The sequence below is a fragment of the Rhinolophus ferrumequinum genome, chromosome 20 (assembly GCF_004115265.2).
Source record: "Rhinolophus ferrumequinum isolate MPI-CBG mRhiFer1 chromosome 20, mRhiFer1_v1.p, whole genome shotgun sequence".
In the NCBI taxonomy this organism is placed as follows: Eukaryota; Metazoa; Chordata; class Mammalia; order Chiroptera; family Rhinolophidae; genus Rhinolophus; species Rhinolophus ferrumequinum.
Genome location: NC_046303.1, coordinates 25,577,680 through 25,602,126, shown reverse-complemented (window position 1 = coordinate 25,602,126; position 24,447 = coordinate 25,577,680). Strand labels below are relative to the sequence as shown.

At 38.9% G+C, this 24,447-nt stretch overlaps 1 protein-coding gene across 1 annotated transcript in view; it reads left to right on the top strand.

Annotated features, from left to right (window-relative positions):
* The window catches only part of SCIN (scinderin), a 66,024-nt gene extending 41,803 nt beyond the window's left edge, over positions 1 to 24,221 (top strand). Inside the window, exons 8-16 of the mRNA XM_033087956.1 lie at positions 313 to 528; positions 2,851 to 2,972; positions 8,904 to 8,994; positions 12,895 to 13,065; positions 18,193 to 18,370; positions 18,643 to 18,764; positions 21,413 to 21,490; positions 23,030 to 23,090; positions 23,491 to 24,221. Of these exons, the coding sequence (XP_032943847.1) occupies positions 313 to 528; positions 2,851 to 2,972; positions 8,904 to 8,994; positions 12,895 to 13,065; positions 18,193 to 18,370; positions 18,643 to 18,764; positions 21,413 to 21,490; positions 23,030 to 23,090; positions 23,491 to 23,618 (1,167 nt within the window). The 3' untranslated portion in view covers positions 23,619 to 24,221. The remainder of the gene's footprint in view (positions 1 to 312; positions 529 to 2,850; positions 2,973 to 8,903; positions 8,995 to 12,894; positions 13,066 to 18,192; positions 18,371 to 18,642; positions 18,765 to 21,412; positions 21,491 to 23,029; positions 23,091 to 23,490) is intronic.
* Positions 24,222 to 24,447: the final 226 nt, after the last annotated feature.

The following is a 24,447-nucleotide window of genomic DNA, read 5'->3' as shown; positions in this document are numbered from 1 at the left end:
GTAGAAAAACAGTCACACTTACTTGACTGCAATGGTAACATGAAAGAACTTCATTCTTACCTCAAACATCCAAATTTAGTGGCGATTCCTTTAGTTGTGAGAAAAATGTAAGGTTGGATTGTTTTAGTGTTGTATTTGGTAACCTTTCCTTTAGTAGTCACGTAAGGATCCCAGCTTCTAAGTTTACATCTGTCAGCACAGAAACCAGGACAATCTTTTATTTCCTTAGTTTTTTTCTTTACTACTAGATTAATGTTTTTCCTCAGCGTCTTATTTTCCTGTTCATAGTAATTATTATTTTTTAAATTTCAGATTCAGGTACTTCCAGAAGGAGGTGAAACACCAATCTTCAAACAGTTCTTTAAGGACTGGAGAGATAAAGATCAGAGTAATGGCTGCGGGAAAGTATATGTCACAGAGAAAGTGGCTCGAATAAAACAAATTCCCTTTGATGCCTCTAAATTACATAGTTCTCCGCAAATGGCAGCCCAGCACAATATGGTGGATGATGGGTCTGGCAAAGTGCAGGTATTTACCTTTTTGGTTTGTTGTTTGTTTGTTTTTCTCAAGCCCATTTATGCCAATATATGTGGAAATATAACTTCAGAAAACTATAAACTTTGTAAAGTGTGAATTTTATGTATTAATAAACATGATCCAAGACTGTATATTAAATCAGGGAATTGAAAACTGGAAAAGATGTCTGAATTTCAGATATAGTTTACAAAGTGTTTGTTGCTACTCCAATAAATTAGGTAATTTCTGCAAGATCACCTCATTACCATCTTAGAGATCTGACACGGAACCCGCCATCTTGTTTTCTGGTCCAAAACTGCTCCTGTTCTCACAACTGGGATTGTCCTGTGAGGGTGTGTTGCCCCGACTGTACCAATTACCATCAGTGTGTCCTTCCCTCACACTTCAGAGGCAGTCACAAAAACAAACTGGGCATGTGTTATGTGCCTATGGATTACCGAATTGAGTTAGTTGATTATTCCTTTCTTTTTTTTTTTTTTTAACAAACATTGCTTAAACCCCCATAATAATTCTCCCTAACTCATATCTCTCCACACTCAATCCATTCTTAAGTCATCTAACTTCATGAGAACTGGGTGATGTCATTTCCCATTCTAAAATATTTTAATGGCTCTCCACAGTCTTCCTGAGGAACATCCATCTTTGGCTGGGGTGGCCAGGTCTTCCATGATTTGATCCTTGCCGCCCTCGCCACCTCAGCCTTCCACTGTCTTGAGGCCCCTCCCTCCATTGTCTGGTTAACATGCCCACTCCTCCTGTGCAACTCAGTCAAGGCATTAGCTGCATCTCTTCCGAGAAGCCTCCCCTCCACGTTGAAAGTGCCTTTCTCTGTGCTCAAACCATAAGTGACATTTTTCAGACAGCTTACCATATAAGTACCACAGAATTGTTCATTTGCTTACAAATTTCTCCTAGACCTCTTGCAAGTTCCGTGTGGTCAAGAATTGAATATTTTATCTCTGTATTCCCAGGGTTTACCACAATGCTTGGACCACAGTATAAAAAGATTCAGGAAGTAGTTTTTCCTCTTTTCAAAGGCATGAAGAGTGAATCTACGCGTACAAGGATTGTGGGAACTGCAAAGGGAGAAATGGCTGCTGTCGGAGAGCTATCAGTTTCTGGGTCTGGGTCTCTCTCCTGCTCAGACAGCCTTTTTTGGAGCTCAGCCCCTGTGACAGATTTGGCTCCCTGGCACCAACTATATCCCAGCTGCAATCTCCACGTCAGGCCCAGCATCTCTGAGATGTCCTCCAGTGCCACCCCAAAGCTACTGAAATCCAGGGGCTCTCTCTAGGCTCTTGGGTTTAGCCAGACCTTGCTGCCATCTCTCCTTTGCTCACCAGGATAGTGTGGGAAGGCTTCTCCCTAAAAACACTGCAACTCTCCTCTCTACTTCCTCATCTCCAAATTTCAAAGCAAAGGGTCTACCCGACTGCTCCCCAGGACACAGGCAGGAGGGTGCCTGTATGTTAAACAAAGTGCCTGGCAGTCTTTCACTCATACGTTACTTTCCTGTTTCATCGATAACTTTCATCATCTCGCCAACTTGGAAGTATCTTTAATCTGCGATAAGCATGAGGAAGTAGGAAAAATACTGGCTCTGCCTGCTTTTGTCTTTTCAGTCTTATGCCTACATGGCGCCTTTTAAAAATAGAAGTCATACACTTGGCATCTTTATTTTTAAGTCACAATCTGTCAGTCTTGCCTGGGAAACAATAGTCTCATGCCTTAAAGCACAGGGGGAAATAAATTTCAAAAAATTACCTCCCGGAGCGGCCGGGTGGCTCAGTTGGTTAGAGCGCGAGCTTTCAACAACAAGGTTGCCGGTTTGATTGACAATGGCGACTGGCCTTGGAGTGAGTTGTGCCCTCCACAACTAGATTGAAGGACAACTTTAAGCTGATGGGCCCTGGAGACACACACTGTTCCCCAATACTCCCCAATAAAAAAAAGTTAAAAAAAATTATCTCCTAACTAATGGAAAATTTTATGTAAGTTAAAAGGTATATTTCTGAGCTAAATATTTTAGTTTGTTATTCCACTAAAGTGTCATGTTATTTTCACTAATCAATAAAAGAATAGGTATTTATTAATCAACAGGCTCAGAACTGAACAAAGTGCTGTGGAGGATGGAAAAGAAATATAAGCACACTTAAAAAGTCAGCAAATTGCCAAATGGATCAAACTTCTCATTGCTTGATTTGTAAACTGACTAGAAAAATGATAGATCTAAACTAATTTTTTTAAACTTCTGAGAAGTATTTTTAGAGCCAGAGAACTTTAATTTTGGTACACATGTTCCGCTCCTTTCAGATTTGGCGTGTAGAAAACAATGGTAGGATTGAAATTGACCAAAACTCATATGGTGAATTCTACGGTGGTGACTGCTACATTATACTCTACACTTATCCCAGAGGACAGATTATCTATATGTGGTAAGTTTCCTCTTTTGTAAGATCTAAGTTCCATAGGGGCCATATTTTTCTCCAAAGTTAAATTCCATTACATACCATGCAATATGGGGTAGAATTTTCCTATAGTTGCCCCACTGAGGTTTGTATAACATGAATGTAATATTTTCTTCTATATGCTTTTGACTATCTTTTGTAGCTACTGTCCATAAATAGAAGAGGTTAGGTAAAAATCATCCTTCTAGTTGGGAAAAAGGTTTTAATATCCAAAGGGTAGTGTTATCTGAATGGATATGTGGTTGAATATCTCATCTCCTATGCAAGCTTCACTCCAACTGGCCAGCATTGGGTACTACGTCTTCTTATTGCTAAAATTTCATTCTGATTAGAGCTGCAAATTCCAATGAGGCAAACCCTCTGAGGGATATATATAATTAGTGATTCTATTTCATACTCCAGAGACTTCAAATTGATGCATCCTTATTCTCTGTCCCCATGAAATTCATAGCAATAATGGGGATAAATGCCAGTATATCCACATCTGATATGGTTTTGCATAATGGTTTGAGTTAGTTGCAGGTTAAGTTTACTTAGTCAGAATTAGTGTCAAGGCCCTGCTCAATGGGAAGTGTCCAACCAAGTAAGGTAAGTCCACATACCAGCTGGGCTATGCAAAGGGGTAGGGCTTCTGCAACAAATCATATATTGTGGGGTTCTCTAACTTTTTATAAGGTGAAATCAGGTGAAATAGAATACTGCTGAGAAGAGTGGAGAAAAGAATTCTCAAGAAAGATCTTAAAGCTGAGAGATGTAGGTGGAAGGTACAAAGGCAGAGCAGGACCTACCTTTCCCTATATAGTGATGGCGGCCTTCAGTGGATGTATTAAATGTACATGGACTCAAGTCTCTGTTTATATGGTGACTTTTCTCTTTGGTGAGCGTCCCACCAGATGAGAGAGTCACATCTGTCCTCACTCACAGTGTGACCTCACTGCTTACTGCTTACTCCTTACACTGACCAGTGCCTTGAGCCCATCCAAATTCAGAAGATGGGATGACTATCTCTATCCTTTAGGTTCTTGCTACCCAAAGTGTGGTCTGGGAACCAGAGACCTCAGCATGACCTGGGAGCTGGTTAAACATGTAGAATCTCAGGCTCCATCTCTGACCCACTAGAGCAGAACCTGCATTTTAACAAGATCCCCAGGTGATTCATACGCACTTTAATGATTGACAAGCCCTGCCTTAGGCAATGGTTCTAAACATGAGCTGAACATAATAATAACCTGGGCCCTCACCCCGTACCAAATAGCTCTGACTCAGTGTGGAGGAACTCCTGAGATTCTAATGTACGTTACGGCATTAATGAGAACCGCTCTACCCAGGGAGGTTTCTGAGCCCACAGCCATATCATAGCCTGTCAAAGATGAATGTATTTAGCTATTTAGCTCTGTTTTTAAGATGTCATTTTCATAGCAACCATTTTTTTGAGCAGCACGTTTGTGCCAACTAAGTGTTTCCATATATGATCTCTTTCACTCACCACCACGCTATTTCCAAAAGGGGAAAAAAAAAAAGGAGGGAAGGAATCAGACAGATTATGTAACTGAACCCAAAGACACAAGCATTTTAACTGGTGAGGTAACATTTGACTCCTTGATCTGTAGGTCTCTCATTCTGAGGTGTGAGCGCAACTATACCCTGTAGGTATGTCCTTATTTTGCAATTTTCTTTCCTAAAATTTTAATTCAGAAAAGTTATTTGATCAAAGTTTGGCATTTATAGGGATAAATTAATTGTTCCCAGTCAGCTTTTCTTTTAGATTCTGTTTCTTGGTCTTACACTTAGTTCTCTTTTGTATGTAAAAAATATAATTGATTGTGGCACTTAGATCTAACAAGGAAGACTAAACAAGCAATGCAAGAGGATGTTTTGAGGAAGTAACAATTTGAAACCCACATAAATAATTACGTGGATATGACTAAAACAGACTAAGTCAGGTTATACATTTTAAATGTAGAGACTATTCCTTAAATCAGTTGAAAGCATTTATTGAGCACTTTCTATGTGCCAAGCACTGTACTAGATACTGAAGATACGATAGTGAAGAAAAAAAAATCCTGCGACCCTCAAAACTTAGGCTTTAAAGAGAGGCAAATGATTAACAGGCATTTTAATGAGATATAAATGATTCTAAGATAAGACCAAGCTGAGTGATCTTTGGGGAACTATAGATGGGCACCCAAGCCCACTCCTAGGCTAGTGGTGAAGAGCTCCTAGAAGAAGGGACATCTCAGTGGGAACACAGGTAGGAGCTAGGCAGGCAAGAAAACAGGGAAGTTGTTCCAAGTAGTGCCGGGAAGTGGTCTCTAATCGGCTAACAATAATGTGTGTCTGGAGCAAAGTTAGGGAGCAAAAGATTAAACCGGAGAAATTAGAAGGAGCCGAATTGCCAATTACTTTGAAGCCACGCTGGGGAGGATTAACTTTATTTTCAGGCCATTGGAACCAGCCAAAGAATTTGCACAGGAACGTAATTGGTTTTCGTCTTAGAGAAATTATTCTGATTGACATCTAAAGAATAGACCATTGGGGGCAACCAGTTAGCTCAGTTAGAGGGTGGTGCTCTGTCTGGATGGGAGCCAGTTCGATCCCCACATGGGCCACTGTGAGCTGCACCCTCTACAACTAGATTGAAACAACTACTTGACTTGGAGCTGATGGGTCCTGGAAAAAACACGCTTAAATAAATAAAATTTAAAAAAAATAGTAGGCCGTTGGGAGAAGGTTGGTGGCCAGGAGGTCCCTGGGATCTTGTAACATACAGCTAAATGAGAATGTGGCCAGGATTCAGTGTAAGGTTAATGGGGAGGGAAAGGACATGGCAAGTGGGCAAGGTATTAAGGAGTTGGCATCTGAAAGACTGATTATGGGGAACAGACAAGATGACTGCGGGGACAGAGCCAGGAGTGCAGTTTCCAGGCTCTCGGCCTTACATGGAAAGGTGCTGGCTCAAGTAGTAAATGGCCATCAACTGTGATTGGATGGCCATCAGCTGTGGCTAGTTGGCCGTCAGCATTGGCCACTAATATAACTGCCGTGGTTACACTAGCAGAAAATGGGGGCTAGCAAGAAGATGGTGGCTGAGCTAGCAGGTGACAGGGTGTGGATTGCGGATCGTGTGGCTCCTGTTTTCTGTGTCTCCAACCCAGCTGCCAGCAAGACTATAGTGGTATGACTCCCCTATCTATGGCTCCGTGGGTGTTCCTTTTTGGCCTCACCATGTCCTGCTTTACTATGCGGAAAGCGGGAGCTGAGACCCCGCAGGCCGCCCCGCATGACAATGACCAGGTCAAGGGTGACCCCCAGATTTCTGGTCTGTGCACAGTGGGTTGTGTTTCATTTACTGAGATAAAGAACTCAGGAGAATAAGTTTGCACCACCACCACTACTCCCCCAATAAAAAGTTCAAAAAAAAAAGGAAGATAATAAGAATACACTACATTGTTAATAGTTACTATCTTTAGGATAGGACTGGAGATGGGGAATAAGGTCATTTCATTTTCTTTTTTCAATTTGATGTGTTCAAAGTTTCTATGATGGGAATGTATGAATTTTTTGCGATAGCAAGTATATAAGGTCTTGAGAATCCTTTTGTGAATCCTTTGAGAAGAGATGTTAGATATGTACCTTTGTTAACGTTGTATGGTTTGTGGAACTTCCAAAGCTTCCATAAAGGCAGTGAAAAGGCATTTAGAAAATAAACAGATCTCTTGAAGACAGCCTTTCAAATGAAAACACTTTTTAGTTTATATGATAATTTAGATGCAGACTAAGTCTAGGAGGCAGAGCTAAAGGTGAAAGATTAGAATTAAATCAATTTTTGAATACCCGAATTTGTCTTCTTATTTCTAAAACCACTTATATTCTAAAATGATACAAGGCAAATAAATAATTTCAAAAGCGATCTTTTTCGCTCAAGTGCCAGGTAATTGAAGTTGAACAGACATTAAACAATGGCAATGATGAATCCGTTGAAGCAGCAAATTCCATTTTCAATGCAGCATTTATGTTTAATGAACAACAAGCACCACAGGTTTATAAAGAAATCACATCAAAGTAGATTGCTTCCCTCCACCCCCAGCAGAGGGTTTCAGAATTAGAAGCAAAGAGTGACTCATTATGTCTTGATTGTAGTGGTATACTTGACCCCCTGGGTCACAGATCCATAAAGCAAATTAGTTTGAATCTGTCTGGCTGGGAGTGTGGTCACTTTGACAGGAAGGGGAAAAGGGGCTCCAGATTAGTGGTGGAGTATTTAGTAAGAGTGTCAGAAGGTAAAAGGTTGGTCAGGTTTTTCAGGTTTGCTGGTTGAAATACTTGTGTGTGGGGTGGGGAGCAAAATGGAGACGAAGGTTCGGTGATATTGTCTATTAGTTGGTTGAGTTTTTTTTTTTTTCCTGTAGAAAAAAAGCAAAATGGAGAAATAGCCAGGAAACTAAAGATGTGGTAACAGGTGGTCACAGGTCCTGCTGTTACCGTGTTTCCCTGAAAATAAGACCTAACTGGAAAATAAGCCCTAGCATGATTTTTTTCAGGATGACATCCCCTGAATATAAGCCCTGATGCATCTTTTGGAGGAAAAATTAATATAAGACCCGGTCTTATTTGCGGGGAAACACAGTACCTGTCCCTCCCACTCTGTTCTCCCAGTGGCTCCCAGAAATGTGTGTCAGCGTTACAGACTTAGGGGAAATGTAGGCTATTAACATTAGAAGACCATATGTTCATGGGTGCCTTTATTAGGGAAAACACTTTTTTTATTTCCTTTTATATATACATGTGCCTGACATGAGTATGTGGTTGTTTGGTGTTTTTTTTTTTTTTTTTGCACCCTTCTGTAGAACATGTTTATATTAATCATTTAACTCTGTTGGTGCAATGAAATATTATGAGATAAATAAGACATGTTCCCTGCACTCAATATTTTGGGGTGTGTGTGTGTGGTGCCCAGAGTAGGAGATTATTGTTCATCGTTCTGGGCATAGAAAAAGTCACATGCATGGTTTCACAAGAAAAAGTATTGTTAACTTTCAAAATCCAATTCTGGGATTCATATTTTTCCTGCTACCCCCCAGTCATATAGAGATGGGAGAGTTGGCTAGACACAAACAATACCTTACGCTTTGGCTGATTCCCCACCCCCACACTACCACACACACACACACACACACACACACACACACACACACACACGGGTTCATCAAAGAGACAGATCTCCCAAAAGTTGCTTTACAGGTTAAGCTAATGATTAGAGTTATAGCTGCAAGCTATCCAAGAAAGAGAAATTGCAAATGAACCAGACAAATTGATCTATTGACCCTTACCTGGGTTGCTGGTAGTTTAGCCACTCTTACAGTTTTATTAATAATTCCTTTAAAGAATTGTTAGGATGAGAAAATCAGCCCTCTCCATTGCCTACTTCTGATTATTATTTTGTTGATTTTTCTAGGCTCAGATATTGCGTACTATACTCACCGAATACTCATGGAATAATCAAGTGCCTCTAATGTCCAGCCTAACAGTTATGGCTCAGATTCTCTTACTCAAAATGGATCATTTTCGTTATTGATGTGGTTTCCCAAAATAGCGGCTTTGACTTGAAGTTAGACATGATTAGTTATCTAAGTTATGTAAGGAGCTCAGGCTATATTTCTTTACCTATAAAATGGAGATAAAGATACCTATCACATGTAGTTCTAGACAATACACAGGACAATTCATGGCTTAACCTTAGTATTTGCTAAAACCCATAGCTTTTACAGCCATATCATGTTAAAACAGTTGGTTTCTTCTTGATCTTTTATAATAACTTAAGTATCTGCTTGAAATGCCTATGCTAAAAAGTCTTAAAACTTAACTACAAGCGAATTTTTTTTACTTTGGTTCTTCCAGGCAAGGAGCAAATGCCACACGAGATGAGCTGACGACGTCTGCATTCCTGACTGTTCAGTTGGACAGGTCCCTTGGAGGACAGGCTGTGCAGGTGGGGAGATATTTATCTCAGAGAAGTTAAAGTTTTACTAGTCCAATGTCTAATTAAAGCCTTCCTCCTAAGTTGGGATAGCATTTTCTAGGTATTTTCTTTTTCATATTGGAATTCAAATATTCCTACTCTAATGACATACTAATTCTCTCAGACTCTGTGAAAGAGGAAGCAAACAAAATTTAAGAAAAATAGAAGAAATAAAAAAAAAAACTATTAATAGATTTAAGAGCCCAAAAAAATCTTTTTTTAGAATCACATCATATGTCAATGACATTCACTTGACATTAAAACTGTTCTGAGTTACCACTTCCGTCTATTATTAAACAGATTTCATAAGGCAGAATTATTCCCCCACCCCCGTTCCTGCTAAAATGTCAACATCTTAATCCTCAGGACCTATGAATATGTTATATTACTAGGAATTAAGAGTGGGGATAGAATGAAGTTTGGTAATCATCATTTCTTAAAAGAAGAAAATACAGGATTACTAAGTAGATCCAGTATAATCACAAGGATGTTTGTAAGTGAAACAGGAAGGCAGCATGAGAGGGATTCAACCAACAATTGCTAGCTTTAAAGATAGAAGGACCCACCCACCCGCAGCCATGTAATATGGGCAGCCTCTAGAAGGTGAAAAAGACAAAGAAATGTATTCGCCCCTAGGGCCTCCAAAAAGGAACATAGCTGTGCGACATCTTGATTTTAGTTCACTGATGCTCCTTCAGGACTTCTGAACTCTCAAACTGTAAGACAAATTTGTGCTTATTTACAGTAAAATTGTGGTAATTTGTTATAGCAGCAATAGAAATTAAATACAGAAGTGTAGAACAAGCACAGATTAATGATTCTAATTAATAGTTAAAAAAAGAACAATATTTTGCATGCTCCCAAATCATAAAGTATGTAAGTTATGTTTTGCACAGGCAAACTGAAATAAACCTTAATAAAAGAGCATGGATCCTTATTTTTCTCTTTTGAGTTGTGGACTCTTGACTGAAAGTTCAACGCCCAAAAGTGAGGTGGGCAGTAGAAGAGAAGAAAAAAGAAGAGAAAAAGGAGGGGAAGGGGGAGAGAACAAGAGGGGAGGGGGAAAGAGGAGAGAAGGGAAAGAAAAGAGATAGGAAGAGAGAACAGGTGAAAGAAGAGAGGGAGACAAATCACAGGAGGAAATGAGAGGGAGAGAGGAGAGCAGAGAAAGGAAAGAGGAAAGGATGGTGTGAGGGAGGTGTGCGATGGATTCTTTATTTGGGTATTTCTGAAAATAAAAAATAATTTCTTGAGACTGACTGAACCCAAATTCTGAATGACGGTTCCATATAAATGAGTCAGGTTTTGGAGGGGGGTGGGGGGGGGGGGAGAGAGAGAGAGAGAGAGAGAGAGAGAGAGAGAGAGAGAGAATATTGAGACAGAGAAAGGGGGAGAGGGATATAATGTGTTGACGCATTTATTATAGAAGTTTGAATATCATACAGTGGAACTCCAATATCAGTGTCTAGTTCTAGATCTCGTTGTGTCAAATGTCCTGTTTCCAGCCGGGTTTGACCTTCTTGCCTCTTTTCTCAAGTTCAGCTGCTCCTCTTCTTATATTTATGGTAAAAAATCGGCTACTTGTTTTAGGACCCTTATTAGTAACCACAGAACATTCTTGGTCTTTGCTTATTTTAATTCTTTGATGTGTAACTTAAATGCAGACCTCGAGGAGACTTTGTTTCCCTTCAATGTACTCCGATGTGTCAGTCTACTTCTCTTCTTAACCCCAGGGTGGCACTGGCTTGTTCCTTGGCCCTACACAAGTTCTCCCTAGTCTCTCTCTCTCTCTCTCTCTCTCTCTCTCTCTCTCTCTCTCTCTCTCTCTCTCTCTCTCTCTCTCTCTCATATCCATTCCCTCCCTCACTTCCTACCTAGAGCAGCTCACACTGCCTGGGTATTTTCTCTGGCTGGTTTTGGGGGAAGGAGTCTGCTCCCATCTGTTGAGAAAAGCATCTTCCAGATTGGGGTTCAGAGTGAAGGCAGGTGCTCCTTTGGCCAGCGTAGTGACACTTCTGACACAGCAGCGTTGTATGTTCCCTTCTCAGAAATGTGTCTAACTTCCTCATGCCTGATGTGAAGTGAGCTGAGATTCTATGTGGTATACAAGGTTTTTTGTTTGTTTGCACATCTTTATAAATAAATGTGTAATTGCTTCTTTGGAAGTAATAATTAAATAGATAGGTAAAACAGATACTCTTTGGTCCATAAAAATCTAAGATATTGAGGCTGAATTTGGTCTTCCAGCTGGTTTCCTTTCCACCTTGATACTTGTTAATAGATAACACTATAAAGCAAGTTAGATATATATTTAAAAGTGTAAGTTAAGTTTTTGAAAAAATAAATTTCTTATTTGTCAATTAACAAATTAATAAGATTGAATTATTTAAATGTACTGAACTCTATTTCACTGTGAAGTATATTCATTTCTTGAATGAAATATTCCTTGCTAACAACTGACATCATCTATGCCATTTAACTGATCTTTAACATTTCTTACCAAATTATGTAAAAACTTTGAAGATATTTATTATGCCTTATAATTTCCACTGTTCATAGTAAAATATTTGAGATATCCAATGGATGAACTTCCATTTTTAACCAATTGAATCCTAAATTGACAATGAAATGGTAATGTTTAGTTTAATCACTAGATGGCAGTAGTTTATAATAATGCATAAACAAGTCCTTTATTGCTGTTTTAAGCATTCGTTTGTAGAATATATTAACAGTATCGAAGATTTTTTAATTTACTTCTTCTCTTATTCTCGTTTCACAGGTAAAATGGGTCTTAATCAATGGTCCCTTTCTGTTAGCAATTGAGGTTTTCTCAATGTTATAGGAAATGCTAAGCCATCGAGAGCTTTAGGTGTTCCCAGCTAATCTCACCCCAAGCTTTGGAACACACTCAAAAGGTGTTTTCATTATTTCCTCCTCACTTATTTGAATGTTTACTAATTGAAAGATCTATGAAGTCAATCATTTTCAATGTTCCCTGGCATAGGGCAGAATAATTGAAAAAAACGAGGGACCAGCACAAAATTTGAACACTTTCTATTAAAAAAAAAAAAAATGCATCAATAGCTTATGCAAGAAATAGGAAATTTATTTCTAATCTAATATCTGGTGTTAAGCTAATAGGTGAAAATAAATAATTTACCATTTATTTTCTTCAATTTCTGTATCCTGAGAAGCCCTTATAATGTATTTTTTAAAGCACTTATGTTAAACAAATCTATTATATTAGCACCAGTTCTAAAGTTAAGTTAAAAGGTAGAAAGTATATTTTGTTTATTTTTGCCTGTTTTGGATGTTTGGATAGAAAACATATCCATTCCCAGATGAATTTACAATTATTTTTTCATATCAGTTGTGGGGATGTGGAAATAATGGATATGCTTCTGTATTGTCTTATTTGTGAAGGCATTTGAACCTTCTGAACAAGATCCAAAACACGTGAGAAACAAGTGTATCCTTAAACATCTGTAAAGTGTTGGTGCTATTGAAAAAAAGAGTAATTTTCATAAAAGATGGCATATATCAGCACTTTGTTCTCTCTTGGAGATGAACAGACTACATCTTTATGCTTTCCGGAAGCAGAAAGTGGTGCAGTATGGCAGGGTTTTCCCTGAAAAGAAACTGGTTGGGAGCGTGGTGGGTCTGGACTAACAAACAATTCTTAAGTCAGTGAGGAAGCTGTGCTTTATTATCAGTAACCTATATTTTCTGTCAATCATTATTCCTCCTGCTCTTGACTTATGGTTTAGTTTTTGTTTTTCTTTTCAAAAAATAAAAATAAGAACACATTTGCAAATGCAACCTTCTTTCATGGCACCCTTTATGTTATTTCTTTTATCCCGTTGCGCCCAGATTCGAGTCTCCCAGGGCAAAGAACCTGCACACCTGCTGAGTTTGTTCAAAGACAAACCACTCATTATTTACAAGAATGGAACATCAAAGAGAGGAGGTCAGGTACCTGCTCCCCCTATACGCCTCTTTCAAGTCCGGAGAAACCTGGCATCTATCACCAGAACTGTGGAGGTATGTTATGCGTTCAAGAAACAACCTGAGCTATCAACAAGTATTAGTCTTTTAAAAATTGGCAAGTAAACTCCTTCATTTCTATAATTAATCCATTATCCACAATAAAAAAAAAAGCACTAAATGCAGGGGAATTAAGTAAAAAGTTAATTCCCAATACCAGGTCTCTCACATTTTTCAACTGCATTGCTCAAAAACAAATGAATTTTAAGAATAATGTAACAAATCAAGGTGTCAGAGGCGTAAGGAAACTTATGCTTTATCTTGGAAGGCCCGAGGGAAGATGGATGGCGGTGGTGATCAGGTGACCGCACTGGGGAAACCTGAGAGGGATGGCCCTTGTCTGTACGAGTGTAACAAATGAGGGAAGCAAGCTTCACCACACTGTGGCAGAACCATAACTCAGCTGGCCAAATACGCTGTCTGACAGCAGCTGTGAAAGAAATCAAACCCCGTATCACAGTGTCATCAGACAGCAAGACCCCCAGGTGTGAGCAAGGTCAGCAGATGCAGGTTTTTAAATAGCTGAGTACTTTTACCTCCATGATGATCTGTCCCACCTCTTATCCCAGTCACCTCAGCCACTATTGAAATCCATATTATTTTTTCATATCAGTTGTGGGGATGTGGAAATAATGGATATGCTTCTGTATTGTCTTATTTGTGGAGGCATTTGAACCTTCTGAACAAGATCCAAAACACGTGAGAAACAAGTGTATCCTTAAACATCTGTAAAGTGTTGGTGCTATTGAAAAAAACAGTAATTTTCATAAAATATGGCATATATCGGCACTTTGTTCTCTGTTGGAGATGAACAGACTACATCTTTATGCTTTCCGGAAGCAGAAAGTGGTGCAGTGTGGCAGGGTTTCCCCTGAAAAGAAACTGGTTGGGAGCGTGGTGGGTCTGGACTAACAAACCAACCTAAACTGCCCTGCACACCCTGTATATCCTCAGACCTGAGCTCATCTGCCAATTTTTCCTCTCCACTCCAGCCATTCAGCTGAGCCCTTAAAACCAGGTAGGTCATCACATCGCCCAGCCTGCAAACTATTCTCTAAACCACCCTCCCCCTTCATGTTCTATGGTTCTCTGAGGACACAGGTTCCCATACGGACCTCTCAAGTAGAAATTGTATTTTTCCCCAGTGTCCAGGTGCCAGTGATGGTGCCAGCACGTGGTACCCTTTCCATGAGGTACCCTGCTCACCCTGGCCTCTTTGACTTGTCTGCTTTTCAGACTCTCCCTTCCCCAGCCCCCTTGTGCTGCCATATACTGAGCTGCCAGTCCTTCCCGTCTTAGACTTTAATGGTTTCAGCCTTTGCGTCACTATCTCCATCACTCTGGCTTCTACAATCCAACAACCTTGGCCTTGACCCCGTTTCTCTCACACTCACATGGCTCAGTACTAAACCTTGCCATTGGCAATGACAACACCACCTCAGATATCTGTTTCAAACCTCTCATCTCTGACAGCCATCTCCTGTCCTAGCTCCTTTACTCCAGGATGCATTTTTGAGCAATTCTCCATTCTCATACCTGAGTCCATGAACCCTCTCCATCCATCACACCCTTTGGGTCCTCCTCTCTCTACAAATCTCCAACATGCCTGCTCTCTACTGGTAACTGAATCAGAGTGCACGGAGAACATAAATGTGATCGCACAAGAATCACCTTCTCTTCTCCAATTTCACCAACTTGTCTGCATCGATACATGTATATTCTCCTTCCCGGCTGTTTTATGAACTAAATTTAAATTGTTTATTTATATTCAACAATTAACAGATATTCTATAATAATTATTTCCATATAAATATTAAATTGTTTTAAAAAAGAATGTCAATCTATTGTTACCCATAAATTAAAAATAAATAATAATGTTTATATAAATTATGTATTAGTAAATAATTTAATGCATATTTAATACATAAATAAAATATGACTCCTATTTAAGGCCCAAATCCTCCCACTTCCACCCCCCACCAATTTCTGCCTGAAATCCCCTGCCCTCGGGGCTTCCAAATGTTCCAAATAAGGACTTTCCAATGTTTTTATCCCACTTCCAGTCCATCATTGTTACAAGCAAAAACCTTCTTATTCTTCTGTATCATCAGTTTCTTCTTCTGTTCTGGATCCTTTACTTCAGAATACAAATATGCCTTAAAAGACTGCCATCCTTTCTTTAAAAACTATCCCTTGACTGTGACACTCCCCACAACGCCCTTTCTCTGCCCTCCTTAAAACCACAAATCCTCAAAACAGTTGTCTCCACTTACTCACCATCTCTACGTTTTTAAGCCTATTCTCTCTAAAGCCACTCCACTCAGGTATCATTCCCCACCTTCCACCAAAATGCTTTTTATCTAGTTTGCTTATTTCCTGCCTTCTGCCTTCTCTGATCTCACTTTTCTTAACCTCCCACTATCATTTCCGCAGTTACCCTTTCCGGTCTTCTAGAAACACCATTGTTTTTCCCCCACTAGCCTTCTGAAACACTACGCTCACCAGGATTTCTTCCAAATTCCGGGGGTACTCTTCTAGGGACCATTTTTCTGCATTCTCCTCCTCTGCTTGTCCTGTAAGCACTTGAGCACTCCAAGGATCAGTCTTGGCGCTCTTCCTAGTGATCTCATTCAGTCGTATAGTTGAAATGCCATCATGTGTATTGATCTCATCCAGAATACCCTGTGCATGGATTCTCACGTGTTCAATTATGACGAATTTTTTTTTTTTAAATGGATCAAATTAAAGGACAGTTTAGCTCTCATCTATGGGCACTCTCAGTTGATTTCAGATGGAAGAGTCAAGGAGAATCATTCCATTCCCGGTCTCTTGCCAGTGGACGTTCTTTCTGAGACATGGTACACCCTTGTGATGCACCTCCTTTATTTCCTTGTGCCTCTCAAACTGGCTTTGGAGTGCCTTTCCTCTTGGAAATGCACGAATCAAAATCATTGTTTATAGAGCTTTCTGTTTTCATTTCCTGGGAGGCTAAAGCTTTATAACGTGCTGTTTTGGAACTTCCTCCCTGATCCACACCAATCTGGACATGGGCCGCTTGTCACCTATCTCTCCATCAGCCAAGCTCTTTCCTCTGTATCAATAAGGTGACCTTTGGATTAGAAATCAGAAGTCATGATTTCTAGAATTTTCCATCACATCTGATTTCTTTGAGCTTGGTCCATGAGGCTTTGTTCTTACTGGAAGAGGATGATAGCTACATCCCTAGGTGTTACCAACCCTGGAACATCTTTTAAATTTCCAACAGCCATTCCTTCCTCTTGTAGTACTCTCTCTGAGGACAGAGTCCTGACCAACCTGGTGGAATCTAACACTCCACACGGTTGATGCCTTCGTTTGGCACCTCAGCATGGTTGGCCAAACAGCATCATTGGCCCAGCTGCTCACCAGCTCCTTCTTGAAACACTGTCTTCCCTTGGCCTCAAAACACCACACTCTTTTTTTCTTCCTCAAGCATGGGTGTCCCGTCTCAGTCTTGCTTACTTGCTTTTCATCTCCCTGTTATCACACATCGCATGAGTCCCACAGTCATGAAGAAAGTCATACACATACTTTGACAGTCACACAATCCCATAGTCAGAGATTCTCACAGAGACTGGCACAGGGTCACAAAATCACAAGGTCATAGACACAAAGACACAAGGCCATGTTAGACCCTTGGGCTCACTACCAAGCCTGAGACTCTGCACATGCCTGTCCCTGCCTAGAGGTCCCCCCTTTAGCCGCAACCTCCAGCCAGAGTCTGGGCCCACCTGGGTTACTTTCACTCCTCTGTGTCCCCATAGAGCAGAACTGTGTTCTCTTGTCCAATCCCAGACAGTGTCCAACGCTTCTGGTTGAAAGGAAGGGCTACGTCGGTGCTGTGTTTTTATCCCCTATGGATATTCTTTTATAATTTGGGCTGTAATGTATCCAAGCCTGGAGAACCTTTTGGTGAATCTACGGTATTCTCTCTTTCCCTACATTGGACTCCAGTCCCTGTGCTGTGATTTTTAAGTGTGCCTTTGATTATTTGATAAACCTTCTCTTTAGCGAGCAAAATAAAACTCAGTACCTTTGCTTTATGTATGTCGTTTTTTAATATTACACCTTTTTTTTTTTAATTGTAGCTCATTCTTGTTCTTATGGTCTCTGAATATTATCTTTGTTACTTTGTCGCGTCCAGCGCAACACGGGCAGTGAGAGAACGAGAAAGGGAGGCAAAAGGTTAAGAAAAAAACAAGTCCAGAGATTTATGCAGTAGGGGCCAAGGGTCTCACAGCCTCAAAGGACTGAGAGCCCCGAATCGGGCCACCTTGTGGCTTTTACTGATGTACACACAAGGAAGAAACATTGTTTTCTCCACGGTCTATAAATTTCATACATTATACTAGGAAACTGATTCAAACTAATCACCCTTGCCTACAAGCAGCGGAACTGTAAGTCTCAGGATATACCTAAGGGACAAAACCTTTATGCTGAAACTTACTGATATGAATAGATGGAGAATTGTTACACATCATTGAATCTCTTCCCAAGCAGGTTGTGGGAAGGAATATAGCCACAGAGGCAGAAGCTCTCCTTAGCTGGGAGGAAGGTGGGGGTCTATGCCCACCTCTATCAACCCCGTGGGTTCTCCTGCTGGTCCTCACTCGACTGTGCCTGGCTTAGGTTGTTCCCCCCGTGGGGAGTCTTACCTGCCATTGGCTAACCAGCCATCCTTTGGGGCCAAACAGAGAGACATAAGGTATAAGCACAAAGGTGAACCAAAGTCCCTGAAAGGATTGGTCTCACAGACTCTCCTTTCTTTAGGGGTAGGTGCGAGGAGACAGACGGGTAGGCTGCTGCGTGACAACATTACTTATCCTTTAAGTTTGGCTCATTTTATTCTTAGAGCCTTTTGCTACTCCCTGCATGCAGCTGAGCATCCCTGCATGACACAGAGCAATGTGCTCCCGCTCTAATGTTTGTAACACCATAGTGACGTCCCATTGCCACCCCGAATTAATTTCCTGGGGTCAAGACAGAAGGCTGTGGATGGTTTGTCACTGCCACAGGCTTCTTGGACTGTTATTGACAGGGAGGCAATGGATTTGAATTGTTGTGTTATTTTTCTTCATGCTCTAGGTAGACGCTGATGCAAATTCGTTGAATTCTAATGATGTGTTTGTCTTGAAACTGCGACCAAACAGTGGCTACATCTGGATAGGAAAAGGTGCTAGCCGTGAGGAGGAGAAAGGAGCAGAGTACATGGCAAGTGTGCTCAAATGCAAAACCACAAGGATTCGGGAAGGAGAGGAACCAGGTGTGTGCTGTGGGGCCAAGGACATTAAGCAGAAGCGATGTTGGGCGTGATTGCTAATCAAGTATTTTTCCCATAATTCATCACTTCGTAAAGGTTACAGGCAGTTAGAAGTCCTCCCATCAGTTGCAAAAGTAAAAGATGGTAGCAGTTATATTTAAATAATTTCTTAATATTAAAATCAAGGTGAGATAATATTACAATTTGTTAGTGGAAAGCAATATAGACCGTATGCCCCTGAAAATGCATCAGGTAACTCAGTGTGTTTTCCACAGAGGAGTTTTGGAATTCCCTTGGAGGGAAAAAAGACTACCAGACCTCGCCACTGCTGGAAACCCAGGCTGAGGACCACCCGCCTCGGCTGTACGCCTGCTCCAACAAGACTGGAAGATTCGCCGTAAGTGTCTTGGGAGAGACATTCCAGTGTTAGCTCTGACTTTCCTGCCATGTTACTGCTTTGATTCTCCATTTTAGCTTACTTGCAAACCATAGGCAATACTCTTCACTCCACAGAGGGCCATTTTAAGAGTCAGTGCCATAATGGGTGTGAAAGCATAGGAATAGTGTAATGTACTATGTAAATCAAGCAGCTCTTGAAAATATCAGCAACTTTGCACCTGTGTCAGCATGTATGTATTACTGTATGAATATGCACTTGGTTAGATTTGGTAATTACATAATTTGCCACTTTTTGTGGGCAACAATTCTGGTCAAACTATGTAAATTTTATACTTCAATTTCCCAGGGGAATAAAAAGTTTCACCAGGTTGACTGAATAAAATGTATTATGGAAATATTATGATCATTGGGCAAAATCACAGAAAGTGATATGCACACCTGCAAATTAACTGAAATCAGCAGGAATGTTTTATTTCAGAGTCATTCACAGGCTTTGAATTCCTGGCAATTTAAAGTAAAAATATCTATGTACAAGAGTGATTTCATACTGGGCTCTGAAATATCCTGGACGGCACCCGCTCATCTCAGTTAGCCATGAAAGTTCTTTCTTTGTTTGACGGGCTAGGCTCTTGTATAAAATTTCCATTTAAAGAATGAATTCCTTTCCTATATAAAATTTGATCTAAAGATTTCATCACCATGTCCTAGTAAATATAAGCTTTATTTTTCAGCACACACACTTGCACATTTCCTAAGCATTTTCCCAGGTATGTGCTTACTAGAAATAAAATGCTTTGAAGAAGAAACTGCTCATGTACAAACCATGAAGTTTATAAGTGATTTGGCCTAAAAATTAAAGATTTGAATAGTGGATTGTGATAAATATTTGGTTGTTGGGTACAGCAATTGCTCACCTACTTTTCAGGAAATCCCTGTATTTTATAAATTTGTCATCAGAACAATCTATTGTTTTACTCTTTTCACTGTTAATTTGATAGTGGAGCCAAATGATTTCTTTTTCAGCATATGCTTCTATAATTTCTTATTAGTATTACTTGCTAAAATATGTTGTAAATAACGTTTGATTTTAATGAAAATGAATTTTACAAAAATAACACCTAGGGTTCTCAGGTTTAAAAAAGCTATTAGTCTTTGGTTTTCTGTCATACATGTATTTAAGAGAAGTATACTTTTCTTCTGCACCTACTCATTTTTTGGTTTGATATTTGTAACTCCTACTCTCTTCACAATTTAAGGAAAAGGAGTGTTACTATCGTGTGTTTCATCTTACCACCATCAGAAAGCAGGCTTTCAATATGTAGATTCATATGAGGCAATAGAACCTATTGGTTAAAGGTACAGCTTTTAGAACCAATCTGCCTGTGTGATATTACTTACTTGGCGATATTATTTACTGGCTGTGTGACCTTAGGCTGGTTACTTGCCCTCTCTGTGCTGTAGTTTTTCGTCTGTTAAATAGGGCTAATCCCAGTACCTACTCTATAGGGTTGTTGTAAATATTAAGTTAGTTGTTACATATAAAGGATTAGGACATTGCAAGGCACGCAGTGATATGTAAGGTTTTTGCATTTTTAATCTTTATGTGATTGGTAAATATTCTGTAAGATGATAATATAAACAAATTCCTTGCTCTCTGTAAATGGTTTGCTTTGTTTGTTTATTTGTTGTATAACAATCTCAGTATCTCATCAGTTTACAACAAATATGTATTGTCATGCTCACAGAGTGGTAGGTTGCCTGGGACCAAGTTTACCTAGGATAGACATAGCTGGGAGGTTCTCCTTCAGACTGCAGGTAGGGTTCATACTTGTTTTTCCATGACCGAGCCCAGGATCAGAAGAGGGTCCCTGCTGGGTCACATTTGATAATATGACAAGTTCACCGTCAACTCCACCTACTCAACTTATTGCAAAGTCACATGGCAGTGGGAAGGAGTGAAGAATTGGGAACCATAATCCAATCTTTCCTAAGGATCAGGGGGTTTTATACATAGTTCCTTAAAAATATTGAACTTTAGATTAATACACTGTAACCGACAGCGTTAAAGTAACCCTCCCTTTAAAATCTTTTTAAATCTTTAATCACCCTTTAATGTTAACTACAGAGAACACAATTTAACCCATTTAAAATAAAAAATAATAACTGCATATGGAATGTTATGTTATAATATCATCTTATTGAAAATTGTTGATTTATAAAAATGACCAGACCTAGTGATTTTTTAAAAATCATCTTGACTTACAAAATGAGAGACAATTTAATACACCAGATCATAAACTCAAATGTCTTCGGAGATTAGGAAGGCAACATAAATCTGTAAAGCACTTGTCATAAGGAGCTGGAAGTAGAGAGAACTCTGGTCAGACGGACTGCATATGGCCCATGTAAGGCATTCAATGCAGCGTTTATATGAAGCACTCCGAATAAGATAACATCAGTTCATGATAATCGACTAAATATATAAATAATTTTTTTAAATCTTTAATACCCAAAAGGAAGGGAAAAAAATGACTACCAAACTTTATTTTTGCTGTGCTCCACAATAATACAAGGCATTTTTATTCTACATATTAGAAAAATTACTACTTTACTGTTTGGTCACAGAGATTTTTTTATGCATTTCAGATTGAAGAGGTTCCAGGAGAGTTCACCCAGGATGATTTAGCAGAAGATGATGTCATGTTACTAGATGCTTGGGAACAGGTACAACTATATTTTGTTCATACCAGAAGAGTATATGAGTTGGGAGCTGATAAAACCTGCTTTGCGAAGGCGGCAAGTCTAATAATACATGGGCCTGTGGATTTAGGCTGTATTTAAAAGAGATGCAACACATTTTGGCGAAAAATGAAACTGATGCATGTAGCAAGTTGATGTCTTAACATGGAAATAATTCCATGGCTACCATCTTTGGCTGTATAATTTTAGGCAAAACTCTTCTATTTTTCATTTATTTGTAAAATTAACTCACTCCTAACTTATTCATCCATTCATAATAAATGCATTAGCGGGTACAATAAATGTGGAGTATAATAGGGGTACAAAGCCATGGGGGAGACTGAAATATTCAGAATTTCTCTAAAAATTTGACAGAAAGTCATAGAAGACCCTTACCCTGGGAATGAAACAGACACAGAACGATTTTGAGTCTACAAATTAAAGCATGTCACTGTTATATATATCTTTATTTTGGAGAAAATTAATGGTCATTTGACATGGCACATCTGATGTTTGTTGTTTTTTTTTAATTTCTATGTAAACTAACAATAGTGAAAGAGAAAAAAGATACTAAAAACTAAATGATACAGAGCAATTATGAAACACTTATTTGAATTTGACCTACTCTTAGAGTCAACCAAAGAGATTACTTTTAGATCTGCTCTAATTGCTAAGTCATTCATTTATATTACATCTTAGTTTTTTGTTAACTGGACTTACTGTGGTGCAATATGTAAGTACAGGAAAACTAATGTTACATATCAATTATACCTCATAGTTTTTATTTACATTAGGTGTGTTCTATGCCCTTGAAGCAATATTCTAGCACTGTCGGTATGAATTAGAAAACAGTCAAAACTAATTTGATTAAAATTTGTCTGCCAACAAGTGACTTTTAAAGTGATTTAAATATAAGGTAATTCAGGAGAATTTTCAGCATCGATGTACCCAACCTACACATTTAACAAGGAGAAGGATATATAATTATATCAGTTAAACACAAACAAACTCAATATTTAAATGCTAAACAGTATAGCACTTTTCCCAAAGTGTTATAGGATACAATACTATATGAAAGTGCGAGGCTTAAGTCAGGGGTTCGTAAAGGGAGTCTCTGGTGCCTACAAACAAGCTGAATATTGTCCCCACAGTATAGGAATATAGGGATAATGATTGCCTTACATATTCCTGGGGTGGGTGCACACACACACACACACACACACACACACACACACACACAAAATCAGGCATTAAGTTTTTGAGAAAATTCACTCAATAAACTAGAAAATACTATATAAACATATATCAAAATATGAAATCTGGAGTCCAACTAAGTTTAGGTGTTTCTTAATAAGTGTAAGCATTGGGAAAGTGGGTGACCTTCTCCACACCTGTGTCCACATTTCCAACTTCAGGGGTTGTTGTGAAGATTAAATGAGCAATGTATGAGAAGCACTTCACATAGGGCATAGTACTGAGTCAGCACACCCCAGAGGTACATATGGTGGTTCTTTCATTTTTCAGATTTTTATTTGGATTGGCAAAGATGCCAACGAAGTGGAGAAGACAGAATCTCTGAAGTCTGGTAAGCTAGATATCAATTATTCTGAAAAATTTAAATTCCCTTACATTTTTCATTATAGAAATAATAAAACCTCCATAACTGTGATAACCTAGATTTTTTTTTTAAATTCCTTTTGAGAAATACGGTTCTTCCTGGCTCAAGTTTTTTCTTATTGAAAACATAATAATTATGCCATAAGGATAATTGAAGAAAGCTTGGATTTTTTTCAGGCAATAATAAAACTCTGATGGCACATTCTATAGTAGATGAGAAAAATCTATACAGAATTGTTCATATGGAACAGTATTTGGCTACTTGGGGGCAAGGAAAATTTAATTTATTACTTTTGTTGGAAAACTTTTCATTCTATAGTTAGTTGAATCAAAATTAACTGAATTTATATCTTTGTACCTCTTTTTAGCCAAAATGTACCTTGAGACAGATCCTTCTGGAAGAGACAAGAGGACACCAATTATCATCATAAAACAGGGCTATGAGCCACCCACATTCACAGGCTGGTTCCTGGGCTGGGATCCCAATAGGTGGTAAACTGATTTTTGTAGGAAATCACAAGCCAACAAACAACGTTATAGAGCAGCGTCCCACTGCTGTTTTGAGGGGAAGAAGAAGGGCTTTGTTTGACTTTAGAAAATTAACCTCAGCCATATGGCTATTACTCAATGCTTAGTATTGGTTTGAAATTCTTTTTAAACTGGAATTTTCTTATGTTAATATTTTAAAATACCCTAAACTTTTGTTATGGATCACTATTAGCTCTGCTGAAAACAGATTTACATATTTTTTGTATGATCTCTTAAAGGTGAAAAGCTACTCACAAGGCAGGGGAGACTGTCAGGAAATTTTTATAATTCAGGAGCCATTAGCCAAACTTGTTCTTTAATGTGCCAGAGAAGAAAGCCGTAATGCCTTTGAAGTTATTCTCCTTTCTATGTTGGGTTCAAAAGAGGAGTGTATTTGCAGTAAGGTGTATGTTAAGATGACTTTAAAAGTTTATTGTTTTCCTTCTTTAGCCAATGTGATTTTGATATCACTAACTCCAAAGTGTCACTTTCTAAGAAAAACTTCACCTGTCTTGCCTTTTTAAAAGCCTTTGAAAGCACAGCTCTTACATGACAAAATAATTTGTATTCATATATATATATATATATATATATATATATATATATATTTGACAGTACATGTTTAATATCACAAAAGATATGTACAAAAAAACTTTACTACTCCTGTCTTTCATCATTAAAATACATCTGTTTTTGAAAAGGTTTTTTGTTGTGACATTTTCTTCAAATGTGATACGTGAGTTAATTACACCATTAATTTTAAGGTTAAATTCTTTTATGCATAAACAAATATGAAT